Here is a 20,065-nt window from a genome sequence, read left to right as displayed (position 1 = left end):
CATTTAATCCAAGAGCTAAGATACTATTATCATCTAAGAGGTAAGATACTACCTGCAGGTTTCTGAAATTCCATTTCTGTGACCAAGCTTACTCTGAAACAGGTGGTAGAAAGTCTCATAGCAATCAAAGAAAAAAGGAAGTTCTACAAAAAGAAAGCTGCAAAACCACAGTATGTTGGGAGGCAGGGGGTAAACACACAGAACAAAACCTTACTAATACACCAAAGATGACGGGAAAAAAAAGAAAGTAACAAACACAAACTTCCAAGGAAACTCTTGATTTGCTGGTATAGCCTCTACTATCACAGGTAACTACATTTTATCAACCTTTTTATAAAGCAGTCAAGCTCTAAAGTTGTTTTGTTGTTAGTTCCCACAGGATCCACAGAAAAGCTATTACAGAAATACAGTCTTCTAAGTTGGAAACAATCTTCTTAACTTTCAGTTCCTATTACGGTTTATTTCAGCATGGTTCTTGAATTTAAAGCACTCCTTTTTTTCCATTCTGCTATTTAATTCCAATATATTCATAGAAAGCACAGTACTCCCATTCCTTTGCTGGCAATGCTGAAGTCATGTTCATTTTAGTTTGTCTCTTCAAGGACAATCAGTGAATTGAGAACCTATCACAACAGGTCATCTTTCCATCTGTTCAGACTATGTCTTAATTAGCAAGTATTGCCATGCAGCACAAGTAACTTAATAGGAAAAACAGTGCTGAAGATTCTATTTCTGTACATGGCTTTTGTTCTGCTTATACTCTGGATTTGCTTAATCTAGCCTCAGGGAAAATCAGTAGTTGAATGTAATAATCTTCTGGATGCATCTGAAAAGAATGCAGTAAGCATGTTCCATGGTCCACAGTGTGAACCGCAAAGTAGCAAGTGATTTACTCCAAACTGCACATTAAAATGTTGAAATAGATTTGCCCCCCTGTAGAAAAACAAGAGATGGTAACTGATCATAATGTTTTGGGCATACTATCTATGTCATATACCAAAGCACCACAGCATGGCTTCACAGAAGTTTCCTATATTTCAGTTGTGATTTTTTTTTTTTTTTAAACTTACTGTAAAAATTCCTGTAGTATGAGTAAGGTAAAATCCATTACATTACTGGACATCAACTAATCATAAGAAGAGACTTAACAGCCAAAAAAAAACCCAAAACATTTTCAACACAAAAATCTACACAACAGAAGTATCACTTTACACTTTCCTTAAATGATCATTAAGACATAATTCTGAGAGCTCTCATGTTGATCATAATGCTTCTTTCTTGCTTCCTTTTATGTGAAAATAACTAAAAAGAAAAAAGCCTTCTACATCTTTTCAAAGGCAAGTATAAATGCCAAATTAATACAAAAATTAAATGAAGGCACTGCAACATCTTAGTCCCTTGAAAAATGACATTATTCAAACCTTCAGACATCTGGTTATGTATTGGTCATACAAAAAAACATTTCCCTTCATCAAGAAAGATAACACTACCATGGTATTATTACAAAAGCCATAACTCCACAATGCGGATACAAGTTGCTTTTCACACCACAAAATGTTTTGAGCCTCATGCACAAACATTTTATTTTAGGGTAAGCACCTTAAGACCAAAGAGTGCCGCCTTCTCACAGTTTTAGAAAATAAGAGCATGAAAATATATTTTAACCTAGAAATAGATAAAAATAAAAAACTTAAGGCCTACATTACCAATAAAACAAGTACAAGGAACATTTTGAAATTATTTTTGTGAAGTGGGGACACCAAGAAATACTTTGAAAAGTCCTTAAACATTACCAAGGTTTTCATCTTTTTCTTACATTTAATAGTGGATTTATTTCAACAATTCTAAAATCCATTTTTGTAAGCTGCAATGTAAATTCCTATAAAACAGTGAGCATAAAATGGACAAAAATAAAGAGCAATTAACCAATCCACACAGTGACACGCACATAAGCTGAATCATTTGGTATTCCCCCCCCCCCAAAAAAAGGGCTAAGCACATGGAATAAACTCATGCTAAACCAACCAAAGATTAAATAAATATATAGGTATAAATTATATGACAGCTAATTTGTTGCCAAACATTATAAAGGCTTAGGTTAGTAATTATAAAATAATTATTACTAGTGATAATGGAATGGGGAAAAAAAAAAAGAAAATTAGTTTCAACTATTTCCTGTTTTCAATGTGGATTAAAGTAAATACTTTTAATCACTTTAAATAAAATATTTCAACCTGACTAACATTTCAAGGAATTTCCCATAATAGCCATTTTCTTACTTAATCCTTTTGCTTAAATTCATAATATTTCTATAGAAATATTTGAAAAGTACATCAAAAAATCTGCATTTTTATTCATTGCTTAATCAAAAGATTAAAAATTTATTCACAACAGCAGGGGGGGAAAACCTGCTGAACTCCAACTTAGATTAAGGGTTCATTCAATATGCTCTCTACTGATCCTGAAAAGAATACATAAAGGCATGTAAATGATGAAAAGAATGCAATCAATACAGATCAATTTGTCTGCTATAATCTCACTCCCTTGAATAAGTCTTAGCTAATTAGAAGTAAAAGCAAACTTTGTGATCTGAGGTGTAAGTGAAGGATGAATTAACAACAAAGATAAGTCAGAACTTTGAACAGCGTGTGCTACCTGTCCTATTCTGTCTTTAACATCTATTGAGAATTATAGAGAAAAATGGATGTTAGCAAGTCTTTTCAACTCAAGTTAAAAAGCAGGGGAAAAAAAATAAAAAAAAAAAATCAAGAACATCCTGTAAAAAACTTCCATGTAACTGCTTCATTAATTTGACCAAAGATATGATTAGAATTTCCTCAAAATAGCCAGAAGTCCACAATCATAGACTGTATTGAATAATTCAAGGGAAATTATGTTCAGAAAAAATTTATAGAGTGAATCTTTCTATGCTTTTCAGCCTTTAAAGTAAATCTCAAATTATTAAGTTTACTTACTTAATTTACACTAATTTTATGATAACTAGAAATCAGCACCTCTACAGTTTATCAGTTCTCTGTTATAACACGTAGCTTTTGTTCTGCTCCACTCCCACAAAAAGAGTTTTAATTCATGGAAATGTGACAATAGTAAGTACAGTTAGACATATGATTTTGCCATTCAGAAGGCAGAGTTAACCCAAATGATCCCCTATACTGCAATAAAATGATCTACTACTAACAAGTTTACTTTTAATTACTTACAAGTATTTTCTTAAAGATCTAGACAGAAGAGTTGTGTATCTGGGCCCTGAGACAAACAAAACCAAGTTGTTTATTTCCTGTGATTTCTACTGTTATTACATATCATCGTCAATAATCACAGAACACAAAAGCTAAGAAAAGTAAAGCAGTAACCTATTTGTATGAGATTACTAATGAGAAATCTTTGCCACGTTACATTTTACCTTCAGTCATCAATGCTGAAAAATAAAATAACACACCTTAGCAAAATTTAGAACAAACAGAATTTGCTGGCTAGTTCATGTTTAGGTCCTACTTTAAGTACAGACGTAATGTAAGATAAAACACCAAAAAGCACTCTTACCAGTAACTGTTCTTGGTCTTCCTGGGCATCCTTGTAAGAGGTGGGTCAAGACAGCCAAGATGATAATGGAGTTTACAAGTGTCACACAGTAACAGTAGGTGCTGATCATGGTTCTTCTTGCAAATTCCGCAACTTTTAATGTAGGAAGTAGAAAAACATTATAATTACATTTGAAATTACAAAGAACAAATGACAGCTTCAGTATCAGCATGTGGCAACTACTTACATGTAAGCGCATAACTATGTTTATGGAGCTTCTATCTATATGCAGTAAAACATAAAAGGCACCTAATATAGTTAGCAATAAAGAGATCTTCAATCTAATTGTTAAGGACTTTAAAAAAAAAATACAAAGCACAAGTAGGGAAATTTGAAAAACAAAATATCCCAAAGCATTTTACAGTCCATAAATAAAAAGTAAATATTCTTATGTAATAGGTGCATTATGCACCCAAAAACTGTGACTAAACAGTAGCAGCACTGTTTGCAAAATCATCAGTGCGGATGATTACATTGAAAAACACAAGACAACCAGTTAAAAAAATTTGTATCACAAATTAAAAAAGACTTTATCAGTTGTAAAGTTACCTTCATTCTTAAAGCACTGCTATCAAAGGAAAAGTTCACTGAGGTAGCTAAGGAGATAAATGATTGTTTCCTGAACATAGCCTTCAGAAGTAAAGCATTTAAGACAACTTTGAAGCATTTCGGTAATCAAAATTTAAACTATTTTCTCTTACTAATTTTTTGAAACTACAACTTAATAAAAAATGTATTTCTGTCAAGACTTTATTACTTGCCTATAAAGCACAGCTGGGAGCGTAGATGTCTTTTGTGTTCCTCCTTCCTTTTTACTTGGTTTTCTTTCTTTAGGAGCACGTAAAATTGCAGGTATGTTCAATTTCTATTGGATTTGAACAAACGCAGTACAATGAGTCTTGGGAATTTTAAAGAATACCATTCCAATCTCAATGCACGAAGAACAGGACTCAGACTAAACGGGAAATGGCTTAGCCAGCTATTTTACAAGCAAAAGCAACTACAGGCATTTACATTACAAAATCATGTTGGGCTAAAGTAATATTATACTCATTTTTCAATTCAATAAGCACAATGAATTACTTGCATTTAAAAAAAATATTTCAAGCTTTAAGACAGAAGGATGGACAAATATGCATAGGTCTACAAAGTGGAAATAAGGAAAGCAAAATTCACAAAACTGACAGAATAATGCTAAGACAGTTTGCTTTTCATCCAACATCCCTACTACATTGGTGCTCGATAGGTTAATTAGAAAAATTATCTTATTGGACCAAGCCTTCCACAAAGCAGACAAGATTCTCTTCGGATTTCTAGTAATCCGCAGTACTCTGGCTTCCCAGACAGCAGCCATCTATCAAAGTCATTTCTTAGCAGCCCCGTGGGTCTGCATCTGTTCAACCAACTGGAAAAAAAGTCATGCAAGCTGTGCAAATGAATTCTACTTTTTTTTCCTTTTTTCTTTTTTCTTTTTTTTTTTTTTTTTTGGTAACACTTGCACCAGGAAATATATTTGTGAATACTTTTTTCAAAGCCATCTTAAAATGGAGAAAGAAATCCTTATCCAAGAGATGCAACTGTTTCAAGTATTTTTTTTTTTCCACAAGTAGGAACGATAGGCTGACAAAAAGAACAGGAAAAAAAGAACAACCAACATAGTATGAACTATAGCTTCACAAACAAAGGCTAAGTTTCATTTCATGAACAGCACCGCAAACTAAGCAGTAGCAAAAGTCATCACAAAATTATGATCCTCTTGTATGTCTGCATTTTCACATTGAACAATTTGTTCAATCTCTTTTAAAACTGTAAGAGGAAATAATTTCAACCTCTCACTGAAAGCTGAGATGTCTACTATCATTTAATACTTTTGATATCAAACACATAAACACTGTAAGAATCTACATTTCTCTCTTTTCTCCATGTGTACCAAAGGGAACAAAAAGGTAACTACTGGCAACAGGAAGTAATTAAAATCTTCTGTTCTCCTACATTTTATATTCACTTGACCAAATACTCTAACCTGTCCACTTTGAAAAACATCATATATATAGTGCATCTTATATAAGCCATCAAGTTCTCATAACATTTGAAGCCTACAGTAAATAAAGACAACATTGAGACAAAAAATAGTAGGATTAACTTGTGTTTCATGTTCAGTTTCTCACAGATGACAGGTCAATCAGTTCTAACAAACACAAGAATTTTTGCAAACAAGATCACTATTACAGCAACATAATTAAACTACAGATTTCCAGTAGGTGGTTTGCAGAAGTCTATACATTTCAATCAGGAAACATCCCCAGAGTGAAGCCTAGGTCTGATCAAATCAATTTATTTGGCCACAAAAGTGACAGATAGAACCAAAAAAGTTCATTCTTGGAAACTGGAAAACTGGGTTCACCTATGAACTACAAAAACAAAATAAAACCAACCTGTCCAATGATTCTACCCAGCAGAGCCCAAATGCCTTGTCCCTCATTTCGTAGTTTTCCATTCATATTTTGTAGCTCTTCCAAGGATTCACAAAGCTGAGTGGTTAAAGGAAAAAACAGGAAAGAGAAATCATTAAGGTATATTTAATAACATTTCTTTAACTTCTTACCTATCAAAGGTGCATTACTTCACTGGAAGTAAAAATTTTAGAAAAAAATTAAAAAAAATTTAAATTAAAAAGAAAATGGAATGCATCTCAAAATAGCTGAGATCACTGCAATCATTCAGCAATTTAAAATGAAAATGTGGACAGCCACCTGCTTTAAGACGATGATCTGAAGCATTTTAGCATAAAAAGAAGGTTCCATAAATACAACTAGAAAGTAAAGCTTAAAATACAGCAATGTATTAATATACGCGTTGTCCCTACCACTTAAGCAGCAAAATTATAATAAGTAACCATAAAAATGAATTAAAGCTCTATATTGCCATACCAAAGAACTTTCACTCACTGTACTGAAGAAACAATTTACTAGAAGGATCCAAGTAGAAGAAAAGGGATATTTTTGGGGGGAAGTAACTACGCAGCATATACAATCAATTAACATGAATAAAAGCCTCCCTCTTCCAGTCTCCCTTTCCCTTCAAACTCAGCAATTCATAAGAGCCTGCTGCTTCATTTACATATATTCTCACTCAAAACACATACCTAACAGTTTAAGGGTTAATAGCAACACTATCTTTTGATACCAGTAACCATCAGTTGATAGGATCCTGAATTGAGCAAGAATTGTAACATCATCTGTTACAAATGTATTTCTATGATCTATTTAAAATATTTAAATGTTACAGAAATTATAATTATTGAGTAAAACATGTAACTTTTTTTTTTTTTTTTTTTTAATGCACAACTGCTATGTTAGAAATTTTGGGGGGGAAAGGACTGTAAACCAGTTGTCTAAAAATCTCAAATGAAATGCACATAAAGAACAAAAATAAGAATGGCCTTAAGACTGCACTCTCAGGAGAGGGCTCTGTCTGCAATTTCTTACAAGAACTATCTGTGGGGACAGTTAAAGAACCAGTGCACAGGAAATGTTGACTCTGCTGGTATACTGAGGTGGGGGACCAATAACCATAGAAAATTTTTTAAAAGAATATTTTTAAATATTACTTTTCTTTAAAGACCAAATATTATCTATTTTTCTTTCTAATTTATTTTGTTTGCAAAGTGAAATGCTATCGAAGTTAATAGTAGCAATATTAAACAATACAATGGTTTATTATCCTTTTTTCTTCACCTTATTATACTCCACATGAAGCTTTTCTTGCTCGTTTTCTAATTTGTCCTTGATATTCCTCTGCTCAGCCATATTCTCCTGGATTTGAATCATGCGCATATTTCTCTCTATTTAAAAGAAAAAATCATTAGTTTCTAGCCTTGGCTATATTTTCAAGTTCTACACGCTGAAAAAAAGCGAGGCAACCAAAAGCATAAAACCATTAAAAAAAGCACACAATTATAGGCTTATTATACAGTCTCAGCAGAATGAACATCCTAACATTTACTTTTTGCTGCATACAGTAACCTAGAAAACCTATTTAAATGGTGATCTCTGATCAGCAAATCTACTGGACAGTCAAAAACATGCCATTCCACATTAAGAAAAACGTAAAAAAGGTACTAAAGGCACCTAAGCTTCCAATCCCTTCTTAGAAAAGACATTGCTACCTGTTTGTATTTGAAAGATGTTTTTCTTTTCCCAAAATTCCTCAAAAAGAAAAGTCATTAACATTTTGTATATTGGACAATAGGGTTTCTGATCAAAAATGAAAAAATAATTCCTATTTGCCTATTAACAAAGAAATACAAGAAAAAAGTACAAATATAGCAAAATGATTATTTTTCTCTGAGAAGAATATGCAATTTTGATCCTTACCAAGGTAGTAATTGACAAAATCAGCAGTGAGGGCTGGTTGTTTATGTTTTCTTCTTCCATCAACACTGGAACTAGTATCTGAAGTATCAACTGGAAAAATGTCTGTACTAATTCCCATTAATTCAGCTTTGCGCATAAGCTTACGAATGGCTGAAGCACTGCTAGTGAGTGGTCGTGGTAGCTTCTCCCTGGGAACCCAGGCCTGTGGCCTGGTGGTACGAGCCAGCTCTGCCTTGGCACGATACTGCTGTAGTCTGGCATTGATTCGAGCCTACAACAAAAACTTCCATGAATTAAGAATATAAAGGAACCATTCAAAATCATTTTTGAGCTCCAATACTTCTGAAAGAGTGCATCTTATTTTCAGTTTAAAAACTAAAGAATCTAACAAATACTGTTTTAATTACAACATTTTGACTCAAGAAATACACTAGAAATACTCAAGATATACACTAGCAGACATTTGATTTTACTTCAAAAAAGCATACCAGATTTTAGAGGATTTCAGTAGGTTTTAGAGGATTTCACAGATTCCTTGATGAGATTACTTCATTAACATGAATTATTGCTGGTTTTCAGACAATCCTTTCCAAAAATGATAATTTGATGGAACCATGAAAACTCATTGGGAAAAACCTTGGCTGACCTGTCAAAAATACATTAAGCATGGCCAACAGGTTGAGGGAGTTGATCCTCCCACCTCTACTCTGTCACATAGGAAGCCACATAGGAAGAGTTGTGTACATTTCTGGGATCCTCAGTTCAAGAAAGACAGGAAACTTCTAGAGAGCTCAACAGAGGACGAGAAGAATGATTAGGGGCCTGGAACATCTCCCTTATGAGGAAAGGCTGAGAGACCTCCAACTGTTCAGTCTGGAGAAGACTGAGGGGGGGGGAATCTTATCAATACTTAGAGCATTGATCTAATATCAATACTCTAATATAATATAATATCAATACTTAGACTATTGATCTTGGCACCCATCTACAGGATGGGTGCCAAGAGGATGGAGCCAGACTCTTTTCAGCAGTGCCCAGGTACAAAATATGCAATGGGCACAAACTGAAACACAGGAAGTTCCATACAAACATAAGAAAGAACTTATTTACTTTGAGAGTGATGGAGCAATAGAACAATATGCACAGAGAGGTTGTGGACTCTCCATGTCTTAAAGTATTCAAAACCCACCCGGATGCTTTCCTGTGCAACCTACTGTATGGAACCTGCTTTAGCGGGTTAGTTGGACTAGATGATCTCCAGAGGTCCCTTCCAAACTCTGTGATTCTGAGATCTATGCAAGCAGTAAAATCTGCTGAACAGTATTTCTGCCATATATGACATTCTTTTGTAGGAACTCCTTTTTCAATGCCCTCTCTCTTTACAATGTTAAACTAGTTTATTATAATCTGCCAAAATCTTAACCCAAAGGGAACTGAAATCAGCAGAAGCTCACAATACATGTTGTTGATGACATCTGTATATTTGCAACCATCTGGGAGATCAGACCCAGATCAATCAAGTTGCTGCTGACAGTTGGAAAAAACTGTCTTGTGGGAACTCTATGCAGCAGCAAGTCTGGCAGAAAATGACATCAATATACAAACCTTCAGAGGCAAAACTTCAGCTGACTATGACTTAGAAGTTGTTCATTTGCCAGCATAAAGAAGCAGCTAACCCAATCTGACTACCCCACCGTATGGTATGAAATACTCCTGAGACAAAAGCAAAAAAGTTTGTATTTATACATATGCCATGCATAAGGAACACCTTTGATCACAAACAGCATTGCTGAAGGTATTGTTAGAGATGCAGTTTAATACATTACCTTACTAGGTCTCGAACAATTAATGACCACGAAACATGAGAAACATGCCTTGCAGGCCAGTTTTAAGCCCAAGAGCTTTTATCTTGAACATAAAGCAACAAGCAAGAGATCCACCTGCATTTACCACCTTGCTTTATTCTTCACCAGAACGAACAAGGATGGCTTATATCTTCCTTGGTTTCGATGCTTCTTTACTTGATGATGTGCTCAGTTTGGAAAGTCTTGAGGTCATTTAATACATCATACAACTGTATTCTCAGAGCCCAATTCCAGAAATAGCTGACAGATCAGACTGACTAGTTTAAGTGAAATTCTTAACTGTAAGAATGGATTTAAGTAATTTTGAATTACATACTTTACTCAAGTAACGTATGTTTCCTTTACTGATATAAAGCAAGTATTTCGACATATAATATTTTCCAGCAATCAATAGTAGACCTGGACAGTTGTATAACTTATATTCTTTCTAAGGATTTTCCTTCTTTAGAGAGACAGAACTTGCCAAACTGTTAGCTCAGCTACTCCTGTCAGGGTCAGAAAGCATCAAGCACCACCTTTTTCTCCTCTTGAAATGAGTCACAAAAATACACTTTCATGGCAACATGCAACTTATTTGTACAACTGCATACTCATTTATCAATATTTGGAAACCTTACTTAATAAAAACTTCCATGCGAGTTTTAAAGCTTATGTGTGTATGTGTATTCAAGTGCAAGATATGACTTTATATGTACTTTGTGTCAACTCCCCAGTCAAACATTTCTGGTATGTATTAAAGAAACCTTTGCTGTTCTAAAAATGCATAGGAACCACTCAAACAGTTATTTCATAAAAATTCCATACTCATGAAATCTTGCTTTGGAGGAAAGAACAGGAAGAGAGGAAAATGCAGGGAACTTACTAGCATTAGCAGCACCACATAACAAATGCAGAGCTCTAACCAAAGGCCTAAAAATAGAGCAAGCGTGAGCCCTATTGGACCCACACTAATTTTGCACAGTCAATACCTACCACAATGATATGAATACTATCCAACATAATGATGTTTTCACCACACAGTGATATTTCACATAATTGAGACCTGAGAGTACTACACATTTATGTAACTTGTTTTCAATCATGTCACACCCAGGCTTAATGCCTCACAGAAATTTATTCAGAATTCTTCTGTGACAGTGTTTGCTCATATTCATTCTCAAATGCATGGGTCATTTTAAATTTAAATCTTCTTTGCCAATTTAAATATCCTTGAAGAACTATAAATATATATTTATTTTATTTTTAATAAAGATTTTGATCATATGAAAATTTATTTTCTGGTTATTATACTACAGTTCTAAGTTCAGAAAAAGTTTTTTCTCTCCATAATTTCACTCCTCCATTATTTACAAAGCATCTGCCAAGGCCAACAACAAATTAGGCACAATTCCTTCAAATGACAAGCTGCTTTTCTACATAGCAACTATTTGTCCACAGAATTCAGTGCAGCCTTAGTAGTGAAAGTCAAGTAGGCTACAAATTTCTCAGATCAAGGAAAAAAATAACTACACACATTTAAACACACTGAGGTACACAGATTCCCTTGAAAGTACTGAAATTTTTGTATCAACATATCAGCTGAGCTTATGGAGTAACAGTTCTGTATGGTTCACTGAGTAGACAGAGGTACAGATACTGCCTTTCGAGTATCTCCTACTCGGTAGTACAGATGAAATACTTAATACATATAAAACAAAACAAAACACCTGCACATAAAATTCCAGTAAGCCCTACAGTAAGTGAAAAAGTCATCTAGCAAGGAAAATTTCCAGGCTAGCTAAACTTCAGCTAATTTCAAAATACTATGACAGAAAACAAAAGTAGATTTTCACTGAATAATGATAGAGAAATATAACTTTTTCTTGTCTAGCTCCAGAAAAAGTGTTAAAAAAAATCTATGAATCACAATGAAAATGTAATTACCATCTTTGGGCAAACAAATAAGATTTGTCAATTCAGTTAGATTCCTAGCTGACAATAAGTTGATTGAGAATAGTTCTCAGAAGCCCAAACTTGCATATAATTCACTGATATGTGAACTACGTGCCATCAATACATTTCACATTTAATTCCCTACAACAATAACAATTACCCATCCTCTTCCTTTCTTTCTTGTTTAGCATGGATGATTAAAGCAGATACATTTGTGTAAGAAATATAATACCTGAGCTTCTGGCGAGAGCTGTTTTTCTCTTTCCTGCAAGGACATTTTACAGTAAGACTGTAATGCCAAGTAGTTTTTCCGTTTCCATTTTCTGTCTAACCTGTCCGCATGCTGCTTACAATAAGCAAAAAAAGGGTCAGCTATATCCTGTTTCAGAGAAAACAAAGGAGAAGGAACAAAAGTTAAGACATACAATGTCAAAAGGCTCTAAAAAGCACAGATATTGTGCCAACAGATCATGTGTTCAAATAGACCTTTTTTTTTTTAAGCTTGTATGTTTCTAAATCAATTTTGTCACGTTGATATAATTTACCATGTAAAGGGGCTTTCCATCTTTTTCACTGCATGACCCTGAACATTTTTAAATGCATTAAGATAAGCAGTTAGCTCAGTGCTGCTTCATCTCTGCACTATTTTCTCATCCCCCCCAAAAAATTGCAAAAAAATGCAAATGCATTTCGCATATAATATTTACAGCTAACTTCTCACTGCTTCATTGTGTCATCTTTCCCATAAAATCCTGCAAGGGACTGACAACTGAATAATATGAAAGTCAATATATTTCATTGCCTCAAATGATTTTTCAGTGACTTTTGTCTGATTAATAATCTCTCAGATTATTTTTTTGTTCCTATTTCTACTTCTTAGTTCCATCAGATTTGCACATTATCACAGCTGAAAGTTTATAGCAGCTTTTAGCATATGCAAACACTGCAAGTAGTTTACAAATATCTGAGCCAAGAAGAGATTCACTTTGAGAAGTACATTTCATTGCCAGCATATTTTCAAAACTGCAGAAACATCATAATAAATACAGAGATTAAGAAAAACTTGAAGCAGTCTTCCTACATTAGGTAATAAAAATCTTATAAAATAATCAGTCTACCAAACTTTCCTTCACTCCACCTACAATATGCAGAATAATAAAGGTTCTGTAGGTTCTGTAGGTTTTCCTTACAAATTTTTATTTTGATTTAGATTCTTTTATTTTGATTTAGATTCTCAGAGTGAGTAACAACTTGCTCTAAAAAATTAGCAGCTCCCTCAAATGAGATTTTTTGAGGTCTTGATTAAAAATACTTTAGTTACAGAAAATGTGTAAAAAAAATTTACAGTGAAAAAAAAGGAAAATCTATATGCCTAGAAAAACTTTGCATAGATTTTGAAGAATCAGCATTTCATATAATCTATTAGGCAAAGAAACACTGAGGTAACTGCAATCTTCCTATTTATCAGTCTCACAGATAACACACAATTTTGTGATCCCTTTAAGAATCACCATTAGGTGGTTTGTTTTTTTCATAAACAAAAGCCTTAGTGTCAATAGTGCAGGTAGTGCTTATAAGTGTGTTGCCTGTCATACTTCCTAAGGCATTAAGAAGTTAAATTGTGCAAATGTAAACATGACAGGCTTAATCAAAATGATAAAAATCAGAATGAAGTTTGACAATTGGGATCGCTTTAATTATATTAAAAGGAGGACGACTGGTAAAAGCATGGATTAAAAATTTATCAGTAAGTTATAAATGTTTGCAATGGATTCCAGGTCCTCAGAGTACTGTTTCTACAAGGAAAGCCATACACAATTTGAAGGAAACACTGGAAGAAATGCACAAAAAATAGCAATGCAGTTAAGTTTCTTAAGACATTTGAGCCAGTTGTACAGTCTGTGAAACACAGAGAATGCTATACTACACTGTGAAGCATCAATCCAGGTGAAGTTCAGCAAACAGATTTAGAACTCATTTATCTACAGAATATTAAGCTGACTTTTGTATAACATTCTCTATTCATTTTTCCATATAATTTCAAAAGATGCTCAGAGTTGGAGAACTTCACGAACAAAGAGCCCTCTCTGGACAGTTCCTTTGCTTCGCCTACAACTTTACTCTGAAATAGTGAATAAAAAGGGCAGCATTTCAGGTCTTTCTCACAGGCTTTTCATGCAACCCTTTGATTGCATCTTTTCCATAGGTACATCAGAACTACCTCTTCTGCCGCTGCTTCTGAGAGAAGGCCTTCCTTCTGAGCACAGGTCACATGGAAATAAGCTCTGCACATCCCAGCATCACAACTGATGCATACTCCAGTTCTGGCAAAACGAGGATCTTCACAAAAACTGCATTCCTGAATAAAAAAAGGTAGAAAATGTCACAGCAAGTATTGCAGGTGCGTTTTGCTTAGTATTTCATAATTTACTTCTTACATAGAAATATCAGACAGTATTGAGTTTACTCCAGTGCCAGGAACCAAGCACGTTACTAACAAATAATATTTAAAGTTTCACCAATACCGAACCCCAACAACTGACCTCATTTTCAACAAGCAATGGAAAAATGCTTAAACAATCTGAAGACATATGGGATGAACTTATATCCTCTGAATGACTGAAAGCCAAAGATAATTATATAACTTTCTTTTGATAACCTATGAGTGAGGAGCCAGTGTGTGACAATGGAAGAAAAAAATAACACAGAAATGTAAATATCAATAAATAAGTTTACAATTCACATAAACGCAGTATTAAGGCTTTGGCTACATGCATTCTAAGCATAGCTGTTTTGAACACAGTAAATTGTTATCCACTAATGTAGCCTGGAAAAAATATAAACTTATTTTTCAGACAGATTAGTTTCTTGGTCTGATTCACCACAAATTCATACTGAACAGCTGTTCCACCAAACTAAAGCAACGAGTGTCTAAGCAGGAACAAGCAAATGGGAGCAGCACTGCTATCCAGTGCGTAAAGATGACCTAAAATTATACAGTCATGCATTTCTTAATCTCTCACACACTGAGTATGAAGCAAAGCTGTGTATCACCCACAGAAATTATCTCCTTGCAGATAGTTAAACAACAACAGAGAGGAACTGCAAATGAAATTCAGCGACAGAAGAATCTCAAGACACTGCATACACTTCCTTTAAAAGGCAGTCTTTATCTGTGCAACAAAAACACATAACAGAAAATAAACTAATTGAATCACAGATTATAATTTTAAACTGATACTCCAGGGGGAAATTTAGCTAAGTAAGCTGTAACTTCCATACTTGATATAGCAAATAGGGAGAGTTTACAGCTCTGTGAGAGTAATGAATCCTCATACGCGCAGTTCACTCATCTTACTCACAGTAAACCTTGCTCTTATAATGCCAATAGAAAGAAAATGTCTGATTCGTTGCAACAATAAGGCTATAAGACTTTGTAAGGAAGAAAAAAAAAAAAAAAAGGCGAACAAGTTACCGAACATTTCTAAGCAATGTTAAATACTCCAGTGCACTCATGTTGACTGTGCTCCTAATACAGAGAAGTACCACACAGGCCAAAGTGTTTTAATTTATCGTTTAAAGTTTCTATATTTTTAAACAGCTATTACATATTCTAACTTCGTATTCAACTTGACAAACTGACACCCTAGGAAATTTACAATGCATAAATTAAGCATTAGAGAAGCAGTAGCACAGCTATCTTTCCTTACGTTAGCCCAGAAAATATAGAATCTCCACAATGTCTCCAGGGCTATAGCAACAATATTAAGCAAATTAGTGCTGGCCTTTGCCCTTTACAATGATTTTCTGTATGTTTTGTGTATGACCACCTTCGACCAGGACTTAGCATATTTACACATAAAAAAAGCATTTTAGTATTAGAGACTTTTTTCCGTTCAGGTTTGGAGTCCCATACTCTTATGTTGTTTTGGTGCTGGTGGTGGAAAGAGGTTAATATTGCTTTCTAGCAACCCTATGCATTCTAGTTTATGATTACAAAGAACCTAAAATAGTTCTTACTGAATATACATCTGTATCTTTCTTAATCCTCAAATCCTCCACCTCAATTTCCTTTCCTTCATTTCACATCCCATAAATCCTCTTCTCTCTCCATCCACATTTTGGTAATCTGCCACTAACTGACTTTAAAAGAAGGTAACTGACACCTGTGTAAAAAAAATAAGGGAAGCTGAGAGACAGCGACAGAAATTACACAGAATAGCAATAAAAAAGAAAAGGTATAAGAAAAAAAAAAAGGGAGGGAAGAGCAAAGCTACAAGAAAAGTGAACTTTATCACATATTTGTTCCTAAATCTCACTGCTATAAACACAAAATGAGATTGGAAACATGTTATTTCTACATAAAAATGTGAAATAAAGCTACTTGTATGGAGCATATATCTTCTAAACTTACCTTAGCACCATACTTTGAATAATTCATTTCTGTAAGCGTTACTGGCCGCAATTTGTCAATATCTCCAAATGCCACTCCTGGAACGTAGAGGGCACAAACAATATGGACCCACCTAAACAGCAAATAAATTAGGTTACTGTTATCAATATTTTGTTCCCACATTACACTCACCATTTGCAGATTTTTAAGTACCATGTAAACGACACAGATGCTAGAAAAATAGCATCTAAATGAAAATACATTAGAAGCAGGGAGGGAAAGTGCATTTGGAATTTAAAAGCTAACAATGAATAGCAGCAACAGTTTTTGGTACAACCGTGATTGCTTTGCTTGTCTGGATCAACAGCAAGGTTACCATCACATTCTGTTCTGATGGTTCCTAAGTAGTGTTTCACATCACTGTTTATGCTGCAGGAAAAGTATATTAAGATTTTCACATTACCTACAAAGCCTAGACAGACTGATGGGGTGAGATGGTGGAGGTGAATTTGGAGTTACAAATTTATACATGTAGCAATAGGTTAACAGAAAAATCCCTGTAACAGTAAAAACTACCTACAAGCCATTAATCCACTTCATTCTAAGGAACTGGTTAGTAAATCTAATCAAAGCCCTAGCATCAATAAGTTCATTCTACTGTATTCAACATGACTCTTTTCACCCGCATATTTGAAAGCAGAAGTTTTTATACTATTGTTAATCATATGGGTTTGAGATGCCAGATGATAAATACACTGTACAACATAAAAAAATAAACCAGAAAAATATATAAATGAAATATAAATTTAGATGCAGTTGCTGCATTACTTTGTCGTCATGGATTTCACTAGCACTATCTGCATCCACAGTAGAACACTGTAACTTATGAAAGACTCAATAAGAACTAAAGATGAATTACAACCTTGTATTTAAATAACATGGTCCAAAGCTGACAGTATACTAGCTGTCACAGAACAAGCTGAGATACTCAACTTACTGCTGTACAAACAGAGGAAAGTTCACGACAGCTTTTATTTCAATATAAATACTCCAACACAAAAGCAGAACACTCTACCTTAACATAATTGAACACGTAATAATGAGAATAGTCTAGGGTTCTACAAGAAAAGTTCATCCTCTGTCGGCTTCCCCACAAAAACAAAGGAGACAATATATTCCTCTCCGAGAATTGCAGAACCTCCAAGAGGAAAAGACCTCTAAGATTACCTAGTCCAACCATTCACCTATCACCAATATTTTCCCCACTAAACCACATCCCTCAGTTTAACATCTAAACATATCTTAACACCTCCTGGGTTGGTGACTCAATCACTTCCCTGGGCAGTCTGTTCTAGCTCATGACCACACTTTCAGAAAAGAAATTTTTCAACATCCAACCTGAATCTTCCATGGCACAACTTGGAGGCCATTCTCTCTAGTCCTACCTAATTACATGGGAGAAGAGGCTGACCCTCACCTTGCCACAACCTCTTTTCAGGTAGTTGTAAAGAGCGATAAGGTCTTGACGGAGCCTCCTCTTCTTCAGATTAAACAATCCCAGTTCTCTCTCATCACTCCCTGTAAGACTTGTGCTCCAGACCCTTTACAGCTTTGTCGCCCTTCTCAGGACTCACTCCAGGGCCTCAATATCTTTCTTATAGTGAGGAGCCCAAAAGTGAACACAGTACTCAAGATGCAGCCACACCAGAGTTGATTAAGGGGATGACCTCTTCCCTGGTCCTGCTGGCTACACTACTTCTGATACAAGCCAAGATACTACTAGTCTTCTTGCTTACTTGGACACATTGCTGCCTCATGTTCAGCTGAGCATCAACCAACATCCCCAGGTCCACTTCTTCCACACAGTCTTGCAGCCACTCTACCCCAAGCCTGTAGCATCGCTAGGGTTATTGTGGCTAAGGTACAGGAGCCAGCACTTAGTCTTGTTGAAGTTCACCTCACTGGCCTCAGCCCAACTATCCAGCATGTTCAGATCCCTCTGAAGCGCCTTTCTATCCCTAGGCAGATCAACACTCCCAACTCGGTGTCATCTGCAAACTCATACTCCTTGTCCAGGTCATCAATAAAGGTATTAAACAGGACAGGCCCCAGTACTGACCCTTGGAGAGCAACACTTGTGACCAATTCCCACTTGGATTTAATCCCATACACCACTATTGCTGGGCCCAGTCCTCTAGCCAGTTCTTTATCCAGCAAAGAGTGTACCTGTCCAAGCCACAGGCTGTCAGCTTCCCCAGGAGAAAAATGTGAGAGACAGCACCAAAGGCTTTGCTGAAGTTTAGGTAGAGACTACATGTATAGCCTTTCCCTCATCCAGCAGGGGGGTCACTCAATCATAGAAAACAATCAGGTTAGTTGAGCAGGACCTGCCTTTCACGAACTCATGCTGGCTGGTCTTGACCCCTCCCCACTACCCTGCACATGCTAAGTGATTTCAATAAAGATGGTTTGTTCCATTACCTTCCCTGGCACCAAGATCAGGCTGACAGGCCTGTAGTTCTCTGGATCCTCCTTATGATCCTTGTCATAGATGGGAGTCACACTGGCAAGCCTATGATTCCCACACTGCCCTTCCTTAACTTATCCAGAACTGGCTGTAGCTTAGCCTAAACCACCACAGTAACTTGATATACTTTTACAAAAAGAGTACACATGCATGATTTTGTATTTAAATAAATATTACTAAAAGAAATATCTTCATGAACACACAACCTATTCTTTTCACAAAGAAATCAAGATACTAATTTTAATTTTGCCCCCCAAAAATGCCACATGCAGAACAAGATCTGTAACCTTGAAATACAGAGATTGCTCAGATGTTAATAAATGTCTTGTAAATTCTGTGAGGCTTCTTTTCTACACACTTCCATTGATTTAAGATGCTTTAGCATAAAAGAAAGTCACATACAATTACTATTCTTAAAAGAAAAAAAAAAGAAAACAAGGCTCTGGTTGAAGATTTTGATAGTAAGTTTAGGATATTCGTTGCCTTAAAACTTATCCTCCAAAGTTCAATATAAAGATACACATCTTCTCCAAGCATCTGCTTCTCAATTTAATTTGCACAGTTTTTTCATGCTCCAGTGGTGTATTAAATGCTGCTGCACTCGGTAGGAGTTTATCTATGGTAAACCCAACAGCTGGCTGCTTACTTCATATTGACCTTCTCAAAATGTTTTAGTACATGTCACCCAAGTATTACAGTATTACAGATGTAAACTACCATTTTGGTGTGATTGGCACACAAGTGCCTCGCTCCTTTAGCCACGTTTACATGAACTCAGACCTGAATCTTTACTAAAAAACATAAAGAAATCAGTCAAGTTCTCAGCTGAAGCAATTTCAGCTGCTTTTAATACCAGTTCTAAATATTTTCCTACTCATTTGTTTAGCTGCACATGTTTTAGAAGACTGTAATTAAGACAAATTGGGTAATCAAAGAAGAATAATCTTCCTTGTTACTTCACCATCCATTTTGCTTGAAGCAATGATGACAGATGTTGATTAGGGAAGAAGAAAAACTCTACACTATAACAAGGACAGAATTCATATTCTTTGTTAATAGCATTTTGAGAAATAAAATTTCATAAATTCACATTTATGCTCATGAAACTGAGAGGTTAATGTGAAAAGGCTTCTGTTGAGAAATTAAGCACCTAATTATTCTAATGATTCATGTAGGAACAAAAAAATAATTCTAACTTGATTATGAAGGGAAACGGAATAGGTTTGGTTGCACTTTACTGCAATTTCCATCCACTGATGCATATAAAGAAACATAGCAATGGACAAAGCATACATCCATAGCTTGCGCAGTCCCATTCCCTAATGATTTCAAATTTAATAACAAGCGATAGAAGAAAGAGAGAACAGTA

The 20,065-nt window shown here is 35.1% G+C and overlaps 1 protein-coding gene across 6 annotated transcripts in view; it reads right to left on the bottom strand.

Annotated features, from left to right (window-relative positions):
• PHF14 (PHD finger protein 14) overlaps positions 1 to 20,065 on the bottom strand; it is a 155,108-nt gene that overhangs the window by 109,969 nt on the left and 25,074 nt on the right. For all 6 annotated transcript variants that reach the window (XR_003073554.3, XM_015281402.3, XM_015281401.3 and 3 more), the window contains exons 6-13: positions 16,191 to 16,302; positions 13,998 to 14,135; positions 12,009 to 12,155; positions 7,980 to 8,250; positions 7,341 to 7,447; positions 6,039 to 6,134; positions 4,365 to 4,468; positions 3,565 to 3,696 (exon numbers count right to left, since the gene is read on the bottom strand). Coding sequence is in view for 5 of the 6 variants with exons in the window: in XM_015281402.3 (XP_015136888.1) it covers positions 3,565 to 3,696; positions 4,365 to 4,468; positions 6,039 to 6,134; positions 7,341 to 7,447; positions 7,980 to 8,250; positions 12,009 to 12,155; positions 13,998 to 14,135; positions 16,191 to 16,302 (1,107 nt within the window). In the remaining variant the exon portion in view is untranslated. The remainder of the gene's footprint in view (positions 1 to 3,564; positions 3,697 to 4,364; positions 4,469 to 6,038; positions 6,135 to 7,340; positions 7,448 to 7,979; positions 8,251 to 12,008; positions 12,156 to 13,997; positions 14,136 to 16,190; positions 16,303 to 20,065) is intronic.

Source organism: Gallus gallus, chromosome 2 (genome assembly GCF_016699485.2).
Source record: "Gallus gallus isolate bGalGal1 chromosome 2, bGalGal1.mat.broiler.GRCg7b, whole genome shotgun sequence".
Taxonomy (NCBI): Eukaryota; Metazoa; Chordata; class Aves; order Galliformes; family Phasianidae; genus Gallus; species Gallus gallus.
Note: the sequence above shows the minus strand (reverse complement) of the source record. Positions and strands in the feature narration are given on the sequence as shown.